This window comes from Giraffa tippelskirchi, chromosome 4 (assembly GCF_054371585.1).
Source record: "Giraffa tippelskirchi isolate mGirTip1 chromosome 4, T2T-mGirTip1v1.2.pri, whole genome shotgun sequence".
NCBI classification, from domain to species: Eukaryota; Metazoa; Chordata; class Mammalia; order Artiodactyla; family Giraffidae; genus Giraffa; species Giraffa tippelskirchi.
The window spans coordinates 66118612-66144180 of record NC_137278.1 but is presented as its reverse complement, the minus strand read 5'-3'; the positions used below and the strand labels follow the sequence as shown (position 1 = coordinate 66144180).

General features: G+C 40.6%; 1 protein-coding gene and 1 pseudogene across 1 annotated transcript in view; one reads left to right on the top strand and one right to left on the bottom strand.

Moving 5' to 3' along the window:
• Nucleotides 1-24922, top strand: part of LOC145545618 (uncharacterized) — a 43412-nt gene extending 18490 nt beyond the window's left edge. The window contains exons 4-5 of the mRNA XM_081590474.1: nucleotides 18140-21362; nucleotides 23658-24922. Of these exons, the coding sequence (XP_081446600.1) occupies nucleotides 18140-18209 (70 nt within the window). The 3' untranslated portion in view covers nucleotides 18210-21362; nucleotides 23658-24922. The remainder of the gene's footprint in view (nucleotides 1-18139; nucleotides 21363-23657) is intronic.
• LOC145545617 (small ribosomal subunit protein eS12 pseudogene) lies at nucleotides 18269-24699 on the bottom strand (annotated as a pseudogene).
• Nucleotides 24923-25569: the final 647 nt, after the last annotated feature.

Here is a 25569-nt window from a genome sequence, read left to right as displayed (position 1 = left end):
ATTTATAATATATATATTTTCAAACTGCTATTACAGGAGTGTCTTTTCATTTTCACGGAAGTGTCTCATGAGCTTCAAATAATGCCATTTGCAGCAACATGGATGGACCTAGAGAGTGTCATACTGAGTGAAGTAATTCAGAGAAGGAGAAATATCGTATGACATCCCTTATATGAGAAATCTAAAAAGAAATGATACAAATGAATTTACTTACAAAACAGAGACTCAGGGACTTAGAAAATGAACTTACAGTTGCTGGGGGAAGAGATAGTTAGGGAGTTTGGGAAAGTCACGTACACACTACTATGTTCAAAATGGATAACCAACAAGGACCTATTGTATAGCACGTGGAACTCTGCTCAATCCAGCCTAGATGGGAAAGGGTTTTGGGGAAGAATGGATACATGTATATATATGGCTGAGTCCCTTCACTGTTCACCTGAAACTATCACAACATTGTTAATTGGCTATACCCCAGTACAAAATAGAAAGTTTGATGTTTGAAAAAAAAAAAAGAAATTTCAAGAGGATTGACATATACACACTACCATATATAAAATAGATGACTAATAAGAACCTGCTCTACAGCACAGGGAACTCTACTCAATACTCTGTAATGACCTATATGGGAATAGAATCTGAAAAAAGAGTGGATATATGTATAGGTATAACAGATTCACTCTGTTGTACAGCAAAAAATAACGCAACACTGTAAATCAACTGTAATAAAAATTAATTAAAAAAAAGAAGCTTCGAGAATCTTGGCTACCTGAAGGAAATCTTATAGTATATACACTGACTCACATTTGCTGAATTCCAGCTGCAGCATTTGTCTCAGAGAACTACTCTACTTCTCCCATTTATCTCATTGTTACTTTCAGTTGTGAGATGAAAATTTTCTCTTTAAATTGATTCCTCTAAATAAATATTCAAGTAGCTAATTTAGTCACTTATTTAATCTCAGGTTAAATCAGAAAAAAAGATTTCTGTATGTTAAAAACTCCTCTAAGCTGCCTTCTGTGACTTTGGTCTTTTTCTCAATGTGTATATCATTATCACCTCTCTCAGTTTACTAGCTCATGGAATCATTAAACTCAGAATCTGCCTTTCCTAGATGCAACTAATTCAGTGCTATAATCTTTACTTGTACGAATTTTACAATGTATAACTTTGCATGTATTTCCAAAGTATTTTTATATTAGTTGGAGATTGGAGCTTAACACCTTAGTAGATGGAGGTGAGAAAGGAGCATTGAGTAGGGAAAGGCTTCAGACCTGGATGCTGATCTGACACTCATGAAAGTAAAGTGGGGAGGAAACAGACTTGGACAAGGAGAGCCTAGCAGAGTCTGCAGATCTAGCAAAGTCTCGGTCAACCCGGTGGGAAAATCCCGAGCAAAACTCGCCTGATAGAAAAGTTCCTCACTGAGGAGAAGTAACGAGGCTCGGTGACCCTGCCGTGCTCAGTCCCTGTGTGGTGGGTGGGTGCCGCACTGGGAAGAGGATGACTCAGCTTGAATGTTGCTGTGGTAGGTTCCAAAGGGGATGCAGCTGGAAGCTGTCAGCTGACTGCATTCTTCCAGCTGAAGGGAGATCCAAGCAAGGAAAGGCCTCTTTGTGCCAGGTACACCAGCTGTACCTCTTTTGCTAATGTTGCCCTCTTCAAACAGTTCAGCTCTGCAGTTCAAATCATGGGTTGTAGCACAGTCTCCAACTCGCCTCCTTTTCACCAATCCCTCATCTCTCAATTAGGCACTCTTGGCAGATTAATCTTCTGAAGAGGCCATTTTTATCCTATCAGTCTTTTGCTCAAAAATATTCCCTGTCTCTGTATTATTAACAAAATTAAGCCCAGACTCTTGCATGGTACTCAAGGCCTACACAAGATCAGCCCCAATCTACCATTCTGCTTTTATCTTTGTGTCCTTTCTAGTCAATCCATGTAGGGCCTACTTGTGATCTCCCCAGAGTTTCATTCATATTTACATATTTCTTGTTGCTCACATAATACCTTCTATTCTGTTTGACACACCAGTCTTCTTTCTATCTGCCTATCAGAACCCAGCTCATCTTTCAAGGCCCAGTTTACATTCCCTCTCCTATAGAAAGCAATGTCTGACCCTTCCTTGAAAACAGTTCAATATATATCCCACTTATTCATATTCTTCCCTATTTTATTGCTTATGTTTTAATGTTAGTATGTCTCTTTTCTACCTGTTCTGTCATTTCCTGTGGGATAAAAGGAGCATAATGTTGTTTTTTGCTCTGCAAGTACTCCATGATTGAATGAAGAGAGCCATGAATGAGGGTGTGTAGATGGTAAGAAGCCACCACAGAAATGGGAGCAATAGAAGAGAGTCAGAACTTCAGAATGATGTAGAAAAATGGACTGGCAAGTGAAAGCCTACTCTGTGTGACTTTTTTGTGGGAATGGGTGACACTCTCTTTCTTAGCTACAGACCAGGGCAGGATTCTTTACCCAATTTACAGAGCTCTTTAGGCTATTATGGGTGGGCTTTGGGGTAGCTTGCTGATCTAAAACTCTTTGAAATTTATAAAAATTTGTAGACATGTGTATGTAACTTTTCTGGCAAGAGGATCCATAGCTTTTATATGATATGGTTTTCAAAAGGGTCTGTGATCATAAAAATATTTAAAACCACTTGACCAGGGTTTGTGGCCATAGTAGGAGAGAGGTCATACAGGTTGAATGTGATTTGGCAAGTAGGAGATAATTGGTAATCGTAAAAGAAATGTTTCTACAGAATGAAGGAAGCAGAAGCCAAATTCCCAGAAATTAAGGAGTGAATGAGTGGTGAGGAAGTGGAGGCAGCATATATAGCTTTTCCTTCCAGAAATGTATCCATGAATAAGAGGAGAGATCTATGACAATCTGAGGAACAGGTGGATCAGGGAAGGTGTTTCTGAGGGGGAAAGGAGGTATGTGAGCATATCTACAGAAGAAGACATGTAAAGGGAATAAATATTAAAGGGAGTAGGTGGAGAAGTGTCTTGGTAGTCGGAGTTTATTCTGTGGCAGCAATCCCAAAAGAATAGTGACTTAAAACATGAAAGTTTATTTCTTGCTAATGCAGACTCTGCTGTAGACTGCTGTCCTCTATGCCAAAACCCACTGATCCATGTTACTCCAGTCTTTGGAAAACAGGCTTATGACTGGAGAAGAGAACGGTCCCTCATACCAAGGGATGTGACAGCCGCTACTGTGAAGTGACACCTGTTACTTCTACTCATGTTTCACCAGCCAGAACTAGTCCCATGGTCACATTTAATTGGGAGGAGGGGCAGGGAATGTGGAAGAAATATGAAAATAAATTTGGTGAGCATATAATTATGTTGCTACATGAAGGAATCCAGAAAAAAACAAAAGGAATTCTGGGAAGTTGGAAACGGCATAGGTTTTTAATATCCCCATATCTTCCTACAGGGCTTCCCTTGTCGCTCAGCTGGTAAAGAATCCACCTGCAATGTGGGAGACCTGGGTTCGATCCCTGGGTTGGGAAGCTCCCTTGGAGAAGGGAAAAGGCTACCCACTCCAGTATTCTGACCTGGAGAATTCCATGGACTGTATAGTCCACCTGGTCACAAAGAGTCACACGACTGAGCAACTTTCACTTTCACTTTTCATCTTCCTACAAAAATAGGACAAATTGGGTTCAAAACCTGAAGCCCACAAGCATGAATAACAAGTTTATGTAGCCAGTTATGAGCTCCTCTGTATACACTGGTGGGGACACATCATGGTAGCAAAAGGTTCACATGTGGGAAGAAGCAGAGGGAGCCAAAACACAGCACCAAATTACCATGAGATACTCCTGCAAAAAGAAGTCCCACTTGGTGTATAAAGCTTAGAGAGTTCATCAGAGGGTAGCACTCAAACTTGGTGAGAAACTTTGTGGGCTCCATTTCTCAGGTGAGCACGAGGAATCAATGGGAAGGTCAGATGGTGCTAGAATGATCTAGGCTTTATACACTTGAAACCAACCTGAGCTTCTGTCCAGAGAGAAGCTGCTAGGACAGGACTTAAAACAGGCCACATTTTATAACTACCACAAATGGTATTAATTGTAGAAACTCCAAATCTGAAAATTCATCCCTTCATTTATTTCCATGCCAATTATATTTAGAAATATTGCCCAATCTTACATACAAGAGGGCTTGCAATGAGATTGTTGTTGTTGTTGTCTAGTCACTAAGTCCTGTCCAACTCTTTTGAGATGCTATGGGCTGTAGTCCCCCAGGCTCCTCTGTCCATGGGATTTCCCAGGCAAGAGTACTGGAGTGGGTTGCCATTTCCTTCTCCAAGGGATCTTCTTGACCCAGGGATTGAACCTGAGTCTCCTGCTTTTGCAGGCAGGTTTTTTTTACCACTGAGCTACCAAGGAAGCCCTACAATGAGATACACGGCACCGTTAAGATACTTCAGTAATAAAATGCAGTCAACATAGTGACCCTCCTAATTTGACCGTGAATTTTCTCCCATTATCAAATGCCTAGGAAATATTAAAGCCTGAAGATTAAAACCCCCTTACAAATTATAGCCCAAAGAAATTAACACCTAAAGTCAAATTCTTTTGTCCTTGAGATTTAAACTTCAAAGAAATTAAGGTCCAGAATTCATTCTTTTCACTTCATATTTTATTCAGTCTTATTTAGAAGAGTGCTTAAGACTCAGATAGGGTCAGAAGTTTTTGTAAGCAGTTGTAGCTTGTACAGAAATTTATTAGTTTAACATTGTCTCCCATTGAGTTTCTAGAGAGTCAAAAAAATCAGTGAGACACAAAATTATTACAGCACTGGCCCAGCATCCATTAAAATTAGAAAGAGCTATTCCTCAGTCTCTGGTGTAGTTATTCCAGGCAAATTCGTCTTCTTAAAGCCCATTAATTGTGCTTAGTCGCTCAGTTGTGTCTGACTCTTTGTGACCCCATAGACTGTAGCCTGCTAGGCTCCTCTGTCCATGGGGATTCTCCAGGCAAGAATACTGGAGTGGGTTGCCATGCCCTCCTCCAGGGGATTTTCCCAACCCAGGGATCAAACCCAGATCTCCCGAATTGCAAGCAGATTCTTTACCATCTAAGCCACCAGGGAAGCCCAGGGTTTCAGAGGAGTCAGGGATGAAAAGAAGAGAAATTTTCAGTTTTAGCTTTACCAAGATGTTGATCTGATAGAAGTTTCTGGAATCCATGTCCTGTGAACATAGTTTGGAGATGTCAGATTTGGCACTTTCGATTTTCCATTTCTAGTGGGGTAATTTGCTATCCATATTAACTCTTCTTTCAGAGAGTAGCATTTGAGGTACATACTGTTGTCTTGTGAAGCTTAAAAATTTGTGGAGCTTGAAGATTGGATAGTTGTGATAGGCTGGATTATGTTGCAATGGCAAGCTTAAAATGTTAATGGCTTGAAACAACAACAGTTTATTTTTTAGTCATGCTACATATCCATCATGAATTGGCAGGGAGTTCTATTCAATCTATGTCCACTTAAGGAACTAGGATGATACAACCACCACAAATTTTTCCATGATCACCACAATAGGGACAAGTAAATATGACAAATTGTTGACCTGGCTCTTAAAATTCCTGCCAAGAAGTACTGCACATCTCCCTGACTCACTCTTGGATTTCCCAGGCAAGAATACTGGAGTGGGTTGCCATTTCCTTCTCCAAGGGATCTTCCCAACCCAGGGATTGAACCCTGGGTCTCCTGCATTGGCAAGCAGATTCTTTACCACTAAGCCACCTGGGAAGCCCTTCATTCACATACCATTGGCTAAAGCATGTTATGTGGCCTTCTACCTTCAAAGGGAACAGGAAGGATAATTTTGCCTTTGAACTGTAAGTTCTTGCCCTTTCATTGCCACATTTAAAGTGAACTCTTTATTAATACTACTTGTGTAATACCTTGTGAGCCAAAAAGTTAAGTCCTTGGCCTTCAGTTGCTGTGACTGCTTCCAGCTATAGAATAGCTTACACCAATGTTTCCTAAACTTGTCAGATCAAAATAATCACCTGGATGCTTACAATTATTAAATAACTGGGTACAGTTATTAAAAATACTAATTCCTATGTCCTATTCCTGAAGAAATGATTCAGTGGATTTGGAATGAGGCCCACGAATTAAAGAAAAAAAAATACCCTGTTAGGCAAAGAAATCTAACATAAGTGTTTTTATTAAAAATCTTTTTTAAATTATTATCTTTATTTATCATGTATTTGTTTCTCTATTTTATTTTTGGCTGTGCTGGATCTTTGTTGATGTGCATGGGCTTTCTCTAGTTGCAGTGAGCGGGGGCTTCTCACTGCAGTGGCTTCTCGTTGCAGAGCACAGGTTCTAGGCATCCGGCTTCAGTAGTTGTGGCACACTGGCTTAGTTGCTTTGCAGCATGTGGGAATCTTCCCAGACCAGAGATTGAACCCTTGTCCCCTACGTTTGCAGGCAGATTCTTATCCACTGTACCATGAGGAAAGTCCCATAAGTGTTTTTAACAGACTTTATTTTTGGAGTAGTTTTAAGTTCACAGAAAAATTGAGTGGAAAGTACAGAGAGTTCCCATATGCGCCCTAACCCCAAACATGTACAACTTGCCCTACTATCAACATCCTACACCAGAGTTGTACATTCGCTATAATGAATGAACTTACATTGACACATCAGTATCACCCAAATCCCAGAGTTTACCTTAGGGTTCTCTCTTGGTGATGTACATTCTAAAGGTTTATCCACCATTTTGTATCATAGAATTGTTTCATTGCTCTAAAAATCCTCTGTGCTCTCCCTCTTCAGTCCTTTCTTCTCCCTAACTCCCAGCAACCACTGATCTTATTATTATCTCCATAGTTTTGCCTCTTCCAGAAAGTTATACTTGTAGTCATACATCATGTAGCCCTTTCAATCACTTAGTATTATGCATTTAAGATACCTGTATGTCTTTTCATGACTTAATAACTTATTTACTTTTAGTTCTGAATAATATTCTATTGACTGGACCATAATTTGTTTATTCATTCACCTACTGAAGGATATCTTGGTTGCTTTCAAGTTTTGGTAATTATGAATAAAGCTGCTCTAAATATCTATGTGCAGGTTTTTGTGTGAACATAAAGCTTTCAACTCCTTTCAACTTCTGGTTTCTCTGTTCTGTTTCATTGATCTACTTTTAGAATTGTTTTGCCAGTACCACAGTGTCTTTTTTCCTTTCAGTTTTATTGAAATATAGTTGACATATAACCACACTGTCTTGATTATTCTAACTTTAGAGTAAGCCTTGAAATCAGGTTGTATCAGTCTTCTGACTTTTTTCTTCTCCTTCAATGTTGAATTAGCTATTCTGTGTCTTTTGCCTCCATGTGAACTCCAGAATCATCTTGTCAATATACAAAAAGTAACTTGCTGGGGTTTTCATTGGGACTGTGTTGAATATATATATCAAGTTGGGAAGAACTGACATCTTGACAATATTGAGTCTCCTTACCTATGATCATGATATATCTCACTTATTTTATTCTTTGTTTTATTTCATCAGAATTCTGTAGTTTTACTTAAACAGGTCTTGTGCATATTTTTTTAGATTTATACATAAGTATTTTATTTATTTTGGATACTAATATAGATAATATTGTATTTTTAATTTCAAATTTTACTTTTTCTTTGCTGGTAAATGGGAAAGCAATTGAATATTATAAATTAGCCTTGTATCCTACAACCTTTTTATAATTGCTTATTAGTTCCAGAACTTATTTTATTGATTATTCTGGATTTTTTACATAGACAATCATGTCATCTATGAACAAAAAGTATTTTATTTCTTCCTTCTCAATATATATACCTTTTATTTCCTTGTCTTATTGCATTAGCTAGGATTTCCAGTATGATGTTGTAAGAGAGCAGATACTTGACTCGCTTCTGATCTTAGTGGGAAAGCTTCTAGTTTCCCACTTTTAATTTTTTTAATTAAATTTTTATTTATAAATTTATAAATATATTTATAAAATAAATATATTTAATTAAAAATTTTTAATTAAAATTTTAAATTGGAGTGTAGTTGATTTACAATGTTGTGTTAGTTTCAGGTGTACAGCAAAGTGGATCAGTTATACATATACATATATCCACTCTTCTTTAGATTCTTTTCCCATATAGGTCATTACAGAGTACTGAGTAGAGTTCCCTATGCTGTACAGCATATTATTATTAGTTATCTATTTCATGCATAGTAGTGTTATATGTCAGTCCCAATCTCCCAGTTTATGCCTCACCCTTTACCTCCTGGTAACCATAAATTTGTTTTCTACATCTGTGACTCTGCTTCTGTTTTGTAAATAAGTTCACTTGTATCCACTCTTGTTTTACATTCTGCATATAAGCAATATCATATATTTACCTTTCTGTGTCTGACTTATTTCACTCAATATGAGAATCTCTAGGTCCAATGTTGCTGCAAATGGCATTATTTTGTTCTTTTTTATTGATGAGTAATATTCCACTGTATGTATGTACCACATCTGTGTTATCCATTCCTCTATTGATAGACATTTAGGTTACTTCCAGGTCCTGGTTATTGTAAACAGTGCTGCAATGAACATTGGGATGCATGTATCTTTCTGAATTATGGTTTTCTCCATGTATATGCCCAAGAGTGGGATTGCTGGGTCATACGGTATTTCTGTTTTTAGTTTTTTAAGGAACCTCCATACTGTTCTCCAGAGTGACTATACCAATTTACATTCCCACTAACAGTGTAGGAGCATTCCCTTTTCACCACACTCTCTTAACCATTTATTGTTTGTAGATTTTTTTCATGATGGCCATTAGTGATGTTGAGCATCTTTTTATGTGCTTTTTGGCCATCTGTATGTCTTTTTTTGGAGAAGTGTCTATTTAGATCTTACCCCCATTTTTTTTTTTTTTTTTGATTGGGCTATTTGTTTGCTTTTCTTTTTTTAACTGAACTGCATGAGGTGGTTTCTCACTCTTAAGAATAATGTTACCTGTAGGTTTTTTGTAGATGTTGTTTATTAAGTTGAGGAAGTTCACCTCTATTCTTAGTTCATTGAGAGTCACATAGGCTTTTGTCTTATTCTTGTAATTCTTTCAGCTGCATAATCAGCAACAGCAGATTCCAGAATTGCTGTTCATGTTTCTAAACCCTAGGCTCTAGTGAGTGTCAATACCTTTGCCAGGTTCTCTGTAAGACACTCTGTTTTTTCTGTTTTTGAATTTCATAAACCTCACAGTTGTGTTCCCACAAGGCACAGAAATTCCTGCATGCCCATCTATGCCAGCAGTTGTATTTTCTACTCCTGAATCTGTGGACAAGCCAAGTTCATAAAATTTAGTCCCATCAATTTTGTCCTTTGCCCTGAATGCCAGCAACAACTGAAAGAACTTGTTTTGTTTCCTGATGGGCATCCAGAACTTGGCTTGTAGTTTAAAAAACAACAAAGGCCTAAAAGGATCTAATTCTGCCACCATCTAGCATTTGCAAATTCACAGTGTTTACCTATGTGGCTTCACCTTTCAGAGAATGCAGAGACCACTTGCAGGTCATGTGCCCAAGACAAGGGTCTTATGGTTCCTGAGACTTAGCTGAGCCTGCCTTTATAAAAATACCCACTCACGTATGGACCAATCCACCGTAAACTACAGTCCCTTCCTATGGTTATAGTACTGCATACTCTGAGACAGCTTCTTTTCCAGACTACAGCAGTTAAAAGCTCATACAACTGCCAAGGTCAAAACATTTCTGACCGCGCCCTTTAGTTCATTCATACCTCTAAATTTATGTAGCTCCTCTCCATTCCCAGTTTGAGTCTTGATTTTTCAGTATCCTTTAACATCTGTCTGATTGGAGGTCTTCAAACTTTAAGGTTGTACACCCTAGATTTCCCCAGGCCCTGCATGGGTAGAGCTGGTCTCATGAGCATCTTATATCCAGGGAGAGAGCAATTGATTCAGACTATGTGGGCTGACTGGCTACCAAGTGATCTAAAAGTTGGTTAGAGAATGCTGGTTTATTTTCCACAAATTTACCAATCAAGTAAGTCATTCCTCTTTCCCTGAGATAGATTGGATTTAGAGGCAGAAAAGCCAAGAGGTAAACTAATTGGGTTCTCTCTGCATGGGAAGAAACAAAAGTGTAGGAGAAATATTTTCTGCTAAAAGGGTGATCTCTCTCAGTGCATTAGAAGACATAAAAGTATTTATGTCTTAAAAATATTTCAGGCAGGGGAAGATAGGGGGACTTGAGCAAAGTACAGAATGGTTTAGAATAATGATTGTAGAGGACTCAAGGAGAGATTAATTATTTTAAAAATTCCTGAATATCCCTGATGGTCCAAAAAGATCCAGGAAGTTTGAATCAGGGAACTGAGATGAAAAAAGGTGAATAATGCAAAGGGCTAGTCTGTTTTTTTTCTTTTGGCCATAGGGCATGTGGGATCTTAGTTCCCCCACCAGGGATCAAAACCATGCCCCCTGCAACGGAAGCACAGAGTTTTAACCACTTACTGGACCACCAGGGAAGTCCCTGGAAGGAAGTCATACTAACCAGACTGAGAGATAACCAGGATGACTGTAATGACTAGACTCTACAGAAGATAAGTCAAGCCAAATGAAATGCTGATACTACACGTATTTAATATGAGCCAAGTTTATGTGGATTATCTCATTTAACCTTCAAAGGAATCCTGAGAGAAATTTAGGGCATAGACAGATTAAGTAAGTCATCCCTGGTCACTCAGCTAGTGAAAGGCAGAGTCAGATTTAAACCTAGGCAGTTTGACTCTAAAATCTGTAGCCTTGAAAATAAATAGAAGTAGTAAACAAACTAATTAATTAAATCTGTAGTCATAACCTTAGTACTACCAGTTAAGGGTTGATGGAATATATGTTACCCTGAGAACAAAATCCAGGTTCAATAGAATGGAGAAGTAACAAGCAAGAGGTGATAGCTAGGGATGAACATTTCAGTTTAACATCTTGAAGATTGAGCAGTTTCCATATCCAAGAAAGATAAGTGACAAGAAATCAGTAAGGCTGAGGGACTTTCCTGGTGGTCCAGTGGCTAAGATGCCTCACTCTCAATACAGGGGGCCTGAGTTCCATCCCTGGTCAGGGAGCTAGATCCCACGTGCTGCAACTAAGTCCTGGCACAGCCAAATAAATAAATAAAAAGAAGTCAGTAAGGCTGAGGAAATGTGAGGTCAAGTTGTCAAAAAAATCATAGAGAGAGCACTGTTGACCTTGTCAAGGATGATATCATTGTTGAGAAAAAGGGAAGTTCCTGAAGCTATCAAGGAACACAAGGGCCAGCCCCAAAGGTGGTAGGCAAATCTGATAGGGAAGAAGGTATGTAAACATTGCAAAAGAAAGTATGTACTGTTCATTTTCTCCCCCACCTCTCAATTTGCAGAGGAGGAAACTCCCTCAATTTTACTTTGGAAAAAAATGAAGAATGAACAAAGGCTAAGAGATGTGTTGCATTGCTAATAATTATGGCTAGTTGATAACAATGTGAAATATAAAGTCTCAATAATTTGTTAAATCTTTGTTGTTTGGCTTGTCTTATTTTAACATTGAGAATCAAGCTATAAGTAATCATTTATTATGAGAATATACAGAGAAATATCTAGAATAGAAATATAACAATTTTATTCCCAGGTAAAAGTATACTTTTATTCACAGAAGCTGCTTTCTTATTTTTCATTAAAGTTTCTGGATTTATCTGACATACCTGCCATTTAAATATAATTTTTATTTCCTTGGATATTCTTGAATAAAATATTCTCATGCTGTTCCATGGCAGAAATAATATTCATTGCCGCTGTTTTGATGACATTTTTTCAAAAATCTCTTGCTCCCTGGTGGCTCAGATGGTAAAGAATCTGCCTGCAATTCAGGAGACCTGGATTCTATCCCATAGTTGGGAAGATTCCCCTGGAGGAGGGCATGGCAACCCACTCTAATATTCTTGCCTGGAGAATCCCCATGGACAGAGGAGCCTGGCAGGCTACAGTCCATGAGGTTGCAAAGAATCAGACACGACTGAGCAACTAAGCACAGCACCCCCATTCTCAGATTTGTATTATCCTTCATGAATTCATAGCATTTTTTGTAGTTTTTCTCTGGAATGCTCTCTCTCTCTCATAGTGATAATAATTATAATAGGAAGACCTCTACTATGCAGTTCTTAATCTCTTTTAAAGTCACAAGCATTTAATGCTGTAGTTAGCTTTTTTGTGTCCCTCTTTATTTCAGCTGATTGTCCTTTCCTCACTGGAAAATAGTCTGTGTCGTTTAGCAATGAGCTAGCTTATGAGCTTTTATACTTTCGGTTCTAGATCTTTATTGGAAACATCAGATGATGATCTGACATGTGACATCTAGGTGTATTTTCAACTATTTTCTATGTGTTTCAGCTATTTTCTGATGTGTTAAAAAAAATTCTGATCTGTTTTTTCCTTCTAGGGCATTTTCTCTTTGAGTAAGATGCTTTGTCATTTTTATAAACATTTTCAGAGAATTTGATTTGAGTTTTAAATGGTTTCAAGGCTGTTCTGGTTTTTAGAATATCTACACCTGAAAGTTTTTGAACTTGAAAAGTACCTAAAGGTTTTACTGATTTAAAACACTCCTGAAATAAATATCAGTTCCCTGTAATAGGTTAGTTTGTTGAATTTGTTTTACAGTTGCCTTTCTGTTTTTCTTATGCCAAATGAAAGCATAGCACTGTACCTCTTACTATAGTATTCAGAGAGCTATTTACCAGAATCTGATTTCTCCTCCTATTCTCATGTTAACCCTAAAACTGAGTTGGCCTGTTGGTGGCTGTCGAGCCAAAAGACATAACCAAGCCAAAGATCATGAGAAGGAAGGATTTATTTCTTGCAGCAAGTAAGGAGAACACCAGGATTCTTTCCCAAAGCAGTTTCTCCACAAACTGCAAAGTTGGAAAGTTTTAAGGGTACATGCGTATTTATGAGGGGGCTTGGAAAGTCAAAGTCCAAGCCTTAGTTGAAATCAAGAGATTGAGAAAAGATCAACATCATCATCCCTTAAATTCCAATTGATTTGATGGTTGAGCATCTCAAGCTAATCTTTACCACCGAAACAGAACTGGACATCTTTATGACTTGATACTTTATCTTTGCTATCATTGATTCTCTTGCCTGTTGTTCAGTCGCTAAGTCATGTCCAACTCTATGTGACCCTATGGACTGCAGCACACCAGGCTTCCCTGTCCTTCACTATCTTCTGAAATTTGCTTAGATTCATGTCCATTGAGTCCACGATGCCATCTCTTGCCTGATAACAGTCTTTTGTTTCTGCATTCTTTTGTTCTCTTCAGACAGTTCAGTCGCTCAGTCATGTCTGACTCTTTGCAACCCCATGAACTGCAGCATACCAGGCTTCCCTGTCCATCACCAACTCCCAGAGCTTACTCAAACTCATGTCCATCGAGTCGACCTGTTCAAAGGCAAACATCATGGCTAGGCTTAGATCACAAATTAGCTTAGGTCAAAAAATGGTTTCTCTTATGTCAAGAAAGCCATGCCTGGTTCTCTTTCTCCAGGGACCCTCTACCCTATCTGATAATCCTTATTTCCTTGGCTGCCAACCTGACTCATAATCATTGCCTCCATCATCTCTGGCCTGGGCTGTTTCTTTGCTCAAAATGTCACCTTTAGGAAGCCTTCTCTGATCCCTTACTATTTTTTTCTGACCCCTTATTTTATCTCTCTTTTTTTTTGGTGGAGGGAGGCAATGCAAGGCTTGAGGATTGTAGTTCCCTCACCAAGGAGTGAACCCAGGCACCCTGCAGTGGATGTGTGGAGTCCTACCTGCTGGACTACCATGGACTTTCATGACCTCATTTTATTTTATTAATAATTTTAATTAATTTATTTACTCATTTTTGGTTGTGCTGGATCTTCCTTGCTGTGGGGTTTTTTCTCTAGTTGCAGTGTGAGGGCTTCTCATTGTGGTGGCTTCTCTTGCGAGAGCATGGGCTGTAGGGTGTGAGGGCTTCTGTAGCTGTGGCTCCCAGGCTCTAGAGCACAGACTCAATAGTTGTGGCACACGGGCTTAGTTGCTCCACAGTATATGGAATCTTCTGGGACCAGGGATTGAACCCATGTGTCCTGCATTGGCAGGCAGTTTCTTATCCACTGTGCCACCAGGGAAGCCCCCTGGCCCTCGGTTTTAAATTCCACTCTTGAAGCAATCTCTGTTCCTTTCCCCTGCCATTGGTTTATTCATATAGCATTTACTGTCCTCTGATATATTTTAATGGATATATTATTTGTTACCTGCACTGCCACATGCTCAAATATAAGTTTCATGAGGAGTTTGAGTTTATTGATTGAACAGTGCCAGACACAGAGAAGTCTCTATGAGAAAAAAAAAAAAGAATGAATGAATTTAGCAGTTAGTGTGAGAAGTGAATATAGTATAGTCAAATCTATGGTTTTTCCAGTAGTCATGTTCAGATATGAGTTGGACCATAAAGAAGGCTGCTGCTGCTGCTAAGTCGCTTCAGTCATGTCCGACTCTTCGCGACCCCATGGACTACAGCCTACCGGGCTCCTCTGTCCATGGGAGTTTCCAGGCAAGAATACTGGAGTGGGTTGCCATTACCCTCTCTGAAAGAAGGCTGAGCACTGAAGAATTGATGCTTTCAAATTGTGGTGCTGGAGAAGACTCTTGAGAGTGCCTTGGAGAGCAAGGAGATCAAACCATTCAATCCTAAACGTAATCAACCTTGAATATTCATTGGAAGGGCTGATGCTGAAGCTGAAGTTCCAGTACTTTGGCCACCTGACATGAAGAGCTGACTCACTAGAAAAGACCCTGATGCTGGGAAAGATAGAAGGCAAAAGGAGAAGGGGGTGACAGAGAATGAGATGGTTAGATAACATCATTGACTCAGTGGACATGAATTTGAGCAGATTCCAAGAGATAGTGAAGGAAAGGAAAGCCTGGTGTGCTGCAGTCCATGGGGTCGAAAAGAGTTGGACACAACTTAGCGACTGAACAACAGTGAGAAGTAAGAATTGTTTACTAAACAAAGTAATACCTGGGACATTGGATAAGAATCTGTGGTTGTGCTTACAGTGGAAACTTTAAGAAGCCTAATGGAATGCAGACAGGTGGGAAACACCTGAGAACTCAAACCTTTGGTTTGTGTGGCTGGCTTCCTTCCCTTTTGGGTTCCTTTGGTGAAGATAAGTGTGGGGCTGGGATCATGTTCATCTTTACTTAGTTTAGCTAAGGTAGATTGAGGCTGTAGGTATAGCATTTTACCTGATGATCTCAAACTGTGTGATACTATTCAGCTAGCTTCTCTATTCTCCAGTCTGTCATAAACTGTCAGTAGGAAATCTTGTGTGGCTTTTATAGAAGTGAGAATATTTATATCTCTCCCTCATCAGGACAGTTTTCTGCTCCATGATTCCACTTTGTTCAAGCCCTACTCCCTGCTCCATATCAGTGTGAATGTAGTTTACTTCTGGGATGGCATCTCTCTCTCTCCTTCTGTCTTTCCTTCCCTTCCTCTGCTTTGCCATCTCTAAATGATATAGCCACAGTCTTTCACTTTAGACTTTTCAAAGTGTGACTACCATTCCCGTGTACCCCCAAATTCTAGGAGATACGTTTAGTTCAGTCGCTCAGTCGTGTCCGACTCTTTGCCACCCCGTGAACCGCAGCACGCCAGGCCTCCCTGCCCATCACCAACTCCTGGAGTCTACCCAAACCCATGTCCATTGAGTCGATGATGCCATCCAACCAACTCATCCTCTGTTGTCCCCTTCTCCTCCTGCCCTCATTCTTTCCCAGGATCAGGATCTTTTCAAATGAGTAGTCTGGAGGTGGATCATAACTTAAGGCTGATAAAACTTGTTTCTCAATGTTTTAATATGTTCGGAAAAGCACCTGCCTTTAGAGCATGGAAAGTATTTGACAATTGGTGTCTCAGCTGAGCCTGAGACTCTCTCCCGCGAGTCATTTTAGATTTGTTGGTCAATTTGCCTTCCATCCTCAACGTACCCTCTTTCATTTCACTCACAGCCCCTGAAATATTATATGAAAGACTCTCTTCTCTGTCCAAGTAACAGATGACTGAACTAGAGATGGACTCCTGACCCTGGGAGGAATCCAAAGATGGTCCATTCTGGTTCTCTCCTGAGAATGTGAACTGAGATTTAAGAACCTGTAGTAAGATGGTAGTAGATGATTGAACTCAGAGTTATTTAGCATCAGGACTGAGAGTCCTAATGGATGAACTGGTGAGGAAGCAGAAGAAGGAAGCAGAAGGAGACAGGAAGGCATACAGCCAGAGACATGGGGAGAGCAGTGACTGTTGCTTTTCCGTTTCCTGGAGACATTCTACCATACTGTCTGCATTTGCTTCTGTAAGATTCTCTTATGTTCTTTCTTTGTTATAGTCTCTCTTTTTGCATCAGCTGGTTGAGTGAGAAATGACTGCTCCTTGCAAAGAAATGGAACCGACTAGAGTAATAAATTTGTAAAGAATTATTTTTTTTCTGTAAGACATTCTCTTTGGATGTCGTACATCCAAATATGTATGACAGTATCCTCAGTGGATATTTTGAATTTAAAACATATCATAATCGTGCACTACTCAAAGTACTGTCTGAGGACCAGCAGTTTAGACATCACTAGGAGTGTTAGAAACGCAGAATCTCGGCCTCCCCAGATCTACTGAATCATAGGATCCCAGGTGATTTCATACGCATTTGACAGCTTGTGAAGCCTAACTGTAATTTACTCTACACGTTTTGTCAAGTCAGGTCAGTTCAGTCGCTCAGTCAGTCGTGTCCGACTCTTTGTGACCCCATGGATTGCAGCACTCAAGGCCTCCCTGTCCATCACCAACTCCCGGAGCTTACTCAAACTCATGTCCATCAAGTCGGTGATGCCAGCCAGCCGTCTCATCCTCTGTCATCCCCTTTTCCTTCTGCCTTCAATCTTTCCCAGCATCAGGGTCTTTTCCAATGAGTCAGTTCTTCACATCAGGTGGCCAAAGTATTGGAGTTTCAGCTTTAGCATCAGTCCTTCCAATGATTAGTCAAATCAGTCTTCCTGAAATACTGCTTTCATCATATCCCTAGAATTTTAAATGTTCCTCATTGCTCTCAGAAAAGTCAAATGCCCCAGCCTGACACTTAAGGCCACATTTAAACAAACCTTATCTGTGTCTCTAATCTTTCTTATATGGATGTCCACTCCAGCCAAATCAGTCTAGTCAGTTATTCTCCAAATATGGCAAGTGTGATATTCAGGGACTTTGCTCATGACATTTGCCTGTCTGGAATTTTCCTTCCCATCTCCCTACATCTGTCCTTGAAAGACCAGTTGTTTCCACATCTCACTTCAGCTCACACTGTTGTTTCATTCTCTGATCATCTGTAACTCTACAGTAGCTGTTCTAGGGTTGTTTTTTTTTTGATGTGTTTTTGCATTTTTTATATTTATAGTCTCTCCTCCCTCATCAGTGCTTACCACACTACAGTGCATATACCAGTGTCTCTATTAATTGGTTACGTCTTTACTTTTTTAAGGACTTTTAATTGGGAAGAGACTTGTTACTGTATACAGTTCTAATTTTTCTAATTTCTTTGACCAAGCAGGGGTTAAGTCCAAACAGAAAGAAACTGAAAGCAGTGTGTTCAGTTACTTTTGTATTTGGATGTAAATTTTCATCACACTCTGAGAGTGCACTTATTTCTGTGACATTTTTATTCCCCATCATTATACAAAGTTGTGACCTATATAAGCACATGTTGTATAAGTGAAAGTTCTAATGGATCTCTTTTAAAAATATATCTGAAATATTATTGCAATTGATGTTGTATGTACATATAATTTAGGAGTCAATTGCTCCATAATTCGTCTTATGAAAAATAGTATCCCTCTCTACCTCCATCTTGCAGTATCCGTACTTGAGCTTTAGCAGAGTAAGGAAGTGTAGATGCCTCATGTGCTACTATGTTAAGTCTACGTTCAAGTTAGGCAGGTGGGCATGAGTGGAAGGTGTAGCAGATATGAGTGAGTATAGGCTTCCATTTGTAAGCCATTTTCACTCTCCTCTCCTTTAGATCTGAGCTGGTAGAACATGCAAAAGCTGAAGAGACTCAAGATGTACCTGTGCTGGGACCTGATAACTGAGAGTATGGTTCACAAAACTGCATGTGCATCAGTACCACCTGGAGAACTGTTACTGGGCCCTACTCCAGTGATTCTGACTCAAGAAGTCTTGAGGTAAGGCCCCCAAATTTGCATTTCTTTCCTTCTTTTCTTTTTAAGAAAACAGAGCCATGTTTTTTATTTGTTCCTTTCTTGCATCTGAAGTACTGCTTGATGGCATCGTGTGCCTGAGACTCTTTGCCATAGTCCTTACCTACCACACAGATGCAACCAACAACTTTATTGGGTTTTCCCTCTCAGTCAGTTTTAAGAGAATCTACCCATTCCTCTGGGGCTTCCCTGGTGGCTAAGTGGTAAAGAATCCACCTGCTGATGCAGGAGATGTTGGTTTGATCTCTGGGTTGGGAAGATCCCTTGGAGGAAGAAATGGCAACCCATTCCAGTATTCATGCCTGAAGAACCCCATGGACAGAGAAGCCTGGCAGACATGACTTAATGACTAAACAACAACAACAACCCATTCCTGTAGTTTCTTCTGTCATCAGTCTTAACTGGGTTGATTTGGTGTATAGCACAGAGGCCTCCACCAGTTCGTGTGCATGGAGAGAGAAGCCCCAGGCTGGTGGGGAAGGAGTAGGAGCCTCTCCCATACCTGTGAAAGGACTGAATTGGTGGGCTTCCTTTCTCACCTGCACTATCAGACTTCTCACAGGATTTAAATAAGTGCCTTGGAATGCTAAGCAATTTCCAGGAATCTATGTGCAAATGCTCATATCCCTCCAATTCTAAAGAAAGCCAAGCTGCCATTCTTTTTCTAAGGGGTAATATTCTGTTATCAATGTGGAAAAAATTTCCATGTGGAAAAAAGTCAACTTATTGGCAATCTCAACTATTTACTATTTCATTAATATATCATGTTAAGTTTATCCATAATTTAATTACAAGTTGATTCAGTTCAGTTCAGTTCAGTCGCTCAGTCATGTCCGACACTTTGTGACCCCATGGACTGGAGCATGCCAGGCCTCCCTTGTCCATCACCAACTCCCAGAGTTTATTCAAACTCATGTGCATTGAGTTGGTGATGCCATCCAGCCATCTCATCTTCTGTCATCCCCTTCTCCTCCTGCCTTCAATCTTTCCCAGCATCAGGGTCTTTTCCAGTGAGTCAGTTCTTCACATCAGGTGGCCAAAGTATTGGAGTTTCAGCTTCAACATCTTCCCTTCCAATGAATATTCAGGACTGATTTCCTTTAGGATGGACAGGTTGGATCTCCTTGCAGTCCAAGGGACTCTTCAAGAGTCTTCTCCAGCACCACAGTTCAAAAGCATCAACTCTTCGGCACTCACCTTTCTTTATAACCGACTCCCACATCCATACACGACTATTGGAAAAACCATAGCTTTGCCTAGATGGACCTTTGTTGGCAAAATAATGTTTCTGCTTTTAAATATGCTGTCTAGGTTGGTCATAATTTTTCTTCCAAGGAGCAAGCATCTTTTAATTTCATGGCTGCAGTCACCATCTGCACTGATTTTGGAGCCCCCCAAAATAAAGTCTATCACTGTCTCCACTGTTTTGCCATCTATTGCCATGAAGTGATTGGGCCAGATGCCATGATCTTAGTTTTCTGAATGTTGAGTTTGAAGCCAACTTTTTCACTTTCATCTTTCACTTTCATCAAGAGGCTCTTTAGTTCTTCTTCAGTTCAGTTTAGTCGCTCAGTCGTGTCTGACTCTTTGCGACCCCATGAACTGCAGCATGCCAGGCCTCTCTGTCCATCACCAACTTCCGGAGTCTACCCAAACCCATGTTCATCGAGTCGGTGATGCCCTCCAACCATCTCATCCTCTGTCGTCCCCTTCTCCTCCCGCCCCCAATCCTACCCAGCATTAGAGTCTTTTCCAATGAGTCAACCCTTCGCATGAGGTGGCCAAAGTGTTGGAGTTTCAGCTTCAACATCAGACCTTCCAATGAACACCCAAGATTCATCTCTTTTAGGATGGATTGATTGGATCTCCTTGCTGTCCAAGGGACTCTCAAGTCTTCTCCAACACCACAGTTCAAAAGCATCAATTCTGCGGCGCTCAGCTTTCTTCACCGTCCAACTCTCACATCCATACATGACCACTGGAAAAACCATAGCCTTGACTAGATGGACTTTTGTTGGCAAAGTAAAGTCTCTGCTTTTAAATATGCTATCTAGGTTGGCCATAACCTTCCTTCCAAGGAGTAAGCGTCTTTTAATTTCATGGCTGCAATCACCATCAGCAGTGATTTTGGAGCCCAAAAAATAAAGTCTGACACCGTTTCCACTGTTTTCCCATCTATTTCCCATGAAGTGATGGGACCAGATGCCATGATCTTAGTTTTCTGAATGTTGAGGTTTAAGCCAACTTTTTCACTCTCCTCTTTCACCTTCATCAAGAAGCTCTCTAGTTCTTCTTCACTTTCTGCCATAAGGGTGGTGTCATCCGCATATCTGAGGTTATTGATATTTCTCCCAGCAATCTTGTTTCCATCTTGTGTTTCTTCCAGCCCAGCGTTTCTCATGATGTACTCTGCATATAAGTTAAATAAGCAGGGTGACAATATACAGCCTTGACGTACTCCTTTTCCTATTTGGAACCAGTCTGTTGTTCCATGTCCCGTTCTAACTGTTGCTTCCTGACCTGCATACAGGTTTCTCAAGAGACAGGTCAGATGGTCTGGTATTCCCAATCTCTTTCAGAATTTTCCACAGTTTATTGGGATCCACACAGTCAAAGGCTTTGGCATAGTCAATAAAGCAGAAATAGGTGTTTTTCTGGAACTCTCTTGCTTTTTCGATGATCCAGCGGATGTTGACAATTTGATCTCTGGTTCCTCTGCCTTTTCTAAAACCAACTTGAACATCTGGAAGTTCACGGTTCACGTATTGCTGAAGCCTGGCTTGGAGAATTTTGAGCATTACTTTACTAGCATGTGAGATGAGTGCAATTGTGCAGTAGTTTGAGCATTCTTTGGCATTGCCTTTCTTTGGCATTGGAATGAAAACTGACCTCTTCCCGTCCTGTGGTCACTGCTGAGTTTTCCAAATTTGCTGGCATATCGAGAGCAGCACTTTCACAGCATCACCTTTGAGGATTTGAAATAGCTCAACTGGAATTCCATCACCTCCACTAGCTTTGTTCGTAGTGATGCTTTCTAAGGCCCACTTGACTTCACATTCCAGGATGTCTGGCTCTAGGTGAGTGATCACACTATCGTGATTATCTGGGTCATGAAGATCTTTTTTGTACAGTTCTTCTGTGTATTCTTGCCACCTCTTCTTAATATCTTCTGCTTCTGTTAGGTCTATAACATTTCTGTCCTTTATCGAGCCTATCTTTGCATGAAATGTTCCTTTGGTATCTCTAATTTTCTTGAAGAGATCTCTAGTCTTTCCCATCTGGTGATGTCCACGTGTAGAGTCTTCTCTTGTGTTGTTGGAAGAGGGTGTTTGCTATGACCAGTGCATTCTTGTGGCAAAACTCTATTAGCCTTGCCCTGCTTCATTCTGTACTCCAAGGCCAAACTTGCCTGTTACACCAGGTGTTTCTTGACTTCCTACTTTTGCATTCCAGTCCCCTATAATGAAAAGGACATCTTTTTTGAGTGTTAGTTCTAGAAGGTCTTGTAGGTCTTCATAGAATTGTTCAACTTCAGCTTCTTCTGCGTTACTGGTCGGGCCATAGACTTGGATTACCGTGATATTGAATGGTTTGCCTTGGAAACAAACAGAGATCATTCTATCGTTTTTGAGATTGCATCCAAGTACTGCATTTTGGACTCTTTTGTTGACCATGATGGCTACTCCATTTCTTCTAAGGGATTCTTGCCCACAGTAGTAGACATAACGGTCATCTGAGTTAAATTCACCCATTCCAGTCCATCTTAGTTTGCTGATTCCTAGAATGTCGATGTTCATTCTTGCCATCTCCTGTTTGACCACTTCCAATTTGCCTTGATTCATGGACCTAACATTCCAGGTTCCTATGCAATATTGCTCTTTACAGCATCGGACTTTGCTTCTATCACCAGTCACATCCACAGTTGGGTATCGTTTTTGCTTTGGCTCCATCCCATCATTCTTTCTGGAGTTATTTCTCCACTGATCTCCATTAGTATATTGGGCACCTACTGACCTGGGGAGTTCATCTTTCAGTGTCCTATCTTTTTGCCTTTTCATACCGTTCACGGGTTCTCAAGGCAAGAATACTGAAGTGGTTTGCCATGACCTTCTCCAGTGGACCACATTCTGTCAGACCTCTTCACCATGACCCATCCATGTTGGGTAGCCCCCACACGTTATGGCTTAGTTTCATTGAGATAGACAAGGCTGTGGTCCGTGTGATCAGATTAGCTAGTTTTCTGTAATTCTTGTTTCAGTGTGTCTGCCCTCTGATGCCCTCTCTCAACACTTACTGTCTTACTTGGGTTTCTCTTACCTTGGGCCTTGGGTAATTCCTCTCACTGCCGCTGCAGGCCCCCAGCCCCCGGCCCGGCCTAGCCCCTGTCGGCCGCCGCCCCCGGCCCCCGGCCCGGCCTAACCCCTAGTTAATTCGGCTCGGCGCAGAAGCAAGGCGGCTGCGACGGCTCGGTGCAGAAGCGTGGCCGAGAGGAGCTAGGCCGGGCCGGGAGCCGGGAGCCAGGGGCAGCGGCCAAGAGGGGCTAGGCCGGGCCGGGGGCCGGGGGCCGGGGGCCGTGGCCGAGTTCTTCTTCACTTTCTGCCATAAGGGTGGTGTCATCTGCATATCTGAGGTTATTGATATTTCTCCCAGCAATCTTGATTCCAGCTTGTGCTTCCTCCAGCCCAGCATTTCACATGATGTACTCTGCCTTAAAGCTAAATAAGCAGGGTGACAATATACAGCCTTGACGTACTCCTTTTCCTATTTGGAACCAGTCTGTTGTTCCATGTCCAATTCTAACTGTTGCTTCCTGACCTGCATACAGGTTTCTCAAGAGGCAAGTCAGGTGGTCTGCTATTCTCATCTCTTGAAAAATTTTCCACAGTTTGTTGTGATCCACACAGCCAAAGGCTTTGCCATAGTCAATAAAGCAAAAATAGATGTTTTGCTGGAACTCTCTTGCTTTTTCGATGATCCATCGGATGTTGGCAATTTGATCTCTGGTTCCTCTGCCTTTTCTAAATCCAGCTTGAACATCTGGAAGTTCACGGTTCATGTACTGTTGAAGCCTGGCTTGGAGAATTTTGAGCATTACTTTGCTAGCGTGTGAGATGAGTGCAATTGTGTGGTAGTTTGAGCATTCTTTGGCATTGCCTTTCTTTGGGATTGGGATGAAAACTGACCTTTTCCAGTCCTGTGGACACTGCTGAGTTTTCCATATTTGCTGACATATTGAGTACAGCAGTTTCACAGCATCCTCTTTTAGGATTTGAAATAACTCGACTGGAATTCCATCACCTCTGATAGCTTTGTTCGTAGTGATGCTTCCTAAGGCCCACTTCACTTCGCATTCCAGGATGTCTGGCTCTAGGTTGTTGATCACACCATCGTGATTATCTGGGTCATGAGGATCTTTTTTGTACAGTTCTTCTGTGTATTCTTGCCACCTCTTCTTAATATCTTCTGCTTCTGTTAGGTCTATACCATTTCTTTCCTTTATTGTGCCCATCTTTGCATGAAATGTTCCCTTGGTATTTCTAATTTTCTTGAAGAGATCTCTAGACTTTCCCATTCTGTTGTTTTCCTCTATTTCTTTGCATTGATCGCTGAGGAAGGCTTTTCTTATCTCTCCTTGCTCTTCTTTGAAACTCTGCATTCAAATGGGTATATCTTTCCTTTTCTCCTTTGCCTTTTGCTTCTCTTCTATTTACAGCTATTTGTAAGGCCTCCTCAGACAACCATTTTGCCTTTTTGCATTTCTTTTCCTTGGGGATGGTTTGATCCCTGCCTCCTGTACAATGTCACAAAATTCCATCCATAGTTCTTTAGGCACTCTGTCTATCAGATGTCATCCCTTGAATTTATTTCTCACGTCCACTATATAATCGTAAGGGATTTGATTTAGGTCATACCTGAATGGTCTAGTGGTTTTCCCTACTTTCTTCAATAAGTCTGAATTTGGCAATAAGGAGTTCATGGTCTGTGCCACAGTCAGCTCTTTGCATCCAAAGATACACATGTTCATCTTTGCATCCAAACATCTTTGCAGCCAAAGATGGGGAATTTCTATACAGTCATCAAAAACAAGACTGGGAGCTGACTATGGCACAAGTTGATTAGGAAATATTAAAAAAAAAAAAAAAACAACAAAGAAACAAAGGACCTCCACCAACCTGACATATATAGGCTCATCACAGTTGGATGAAAGCATGCAAAGATGGACTTGGCACTTGTCTAAGGCTTTGGCAGCTTTGTGAGTTCCACATGCCAGGCCATCATGGATGACAGTGGTCTTCAGCACCTCTTGTAAAGCTGGATTAATGTCTATTCCACCTTCAGCAACAGTGCCTTCTTCGGCCATGGCAGTAGGTTATGGGTACTTCCTTGGCCGTGGCAGTAGATTATGGCTACTGCTCATCTGGAATGCACGTGAGCTTCTGCCTCCACTGTGGTGGCGGGGAGACAGCAAGAATTTTCATTTTTAACAGAGTTTAGATGATTCCTAGTTGATGCTGCTGGTTCCAGGACTGCATTTGAGAATCACTAGTATAGGGGGAGAAAAATATAAAAAGGGAAAAAGAAAACTGAAGAAGTATGATTTGTTCATCCAGGTCCTTCTTGAAGTTCTGAAAATTGTAATATTAATTCAAGTAACAGTTTTTAAATGAACAAAAAGCACAGTTGTTTATTAAATAGAACTGTTTATCCTTTTTGCTCTTTATATCAAGTGTTTACAAACATCAATGTCTATCTGAGAAAGATTTTTAGTTTTATTTATTAAAATTTGTGAACGCGAAGGAAATATGTTTTGTTTTCATATGACAGTGAAATTAGTAAACAATGATAGAAGTTGTCTGCAGATTGCTTTCATCTTGTGTTCTCGTAGATGTTTTGGATAAGCTGATTTTTTTTTGCCAATTGAGTATTGGTCACTTATTTTCTTTTTAATTTTATTTATTTATTCATTTATTTTTGGCTGCACTGGGTCTTCATTGCTGCTCAAAGGTTTTCTCTAGTTGTGGCGAGCAGGGGCTACTGTCTCATTGTGGTGCTCAGGCTTCTTGTTGTGGTGGTTTCTCTTGTTGGCAGAGCACAGGCTCTGGGGCATGCAGGCTTCAGTATGAGTGTGGGTTCAGTAGTTGTGGCACACGGGCCCAGTTGCCCTGTGGCATGTGGAATCCTCCCAGACGAGGGGTCAAACCCATGTCCCCTGCGTTGACAGGTGGACTCC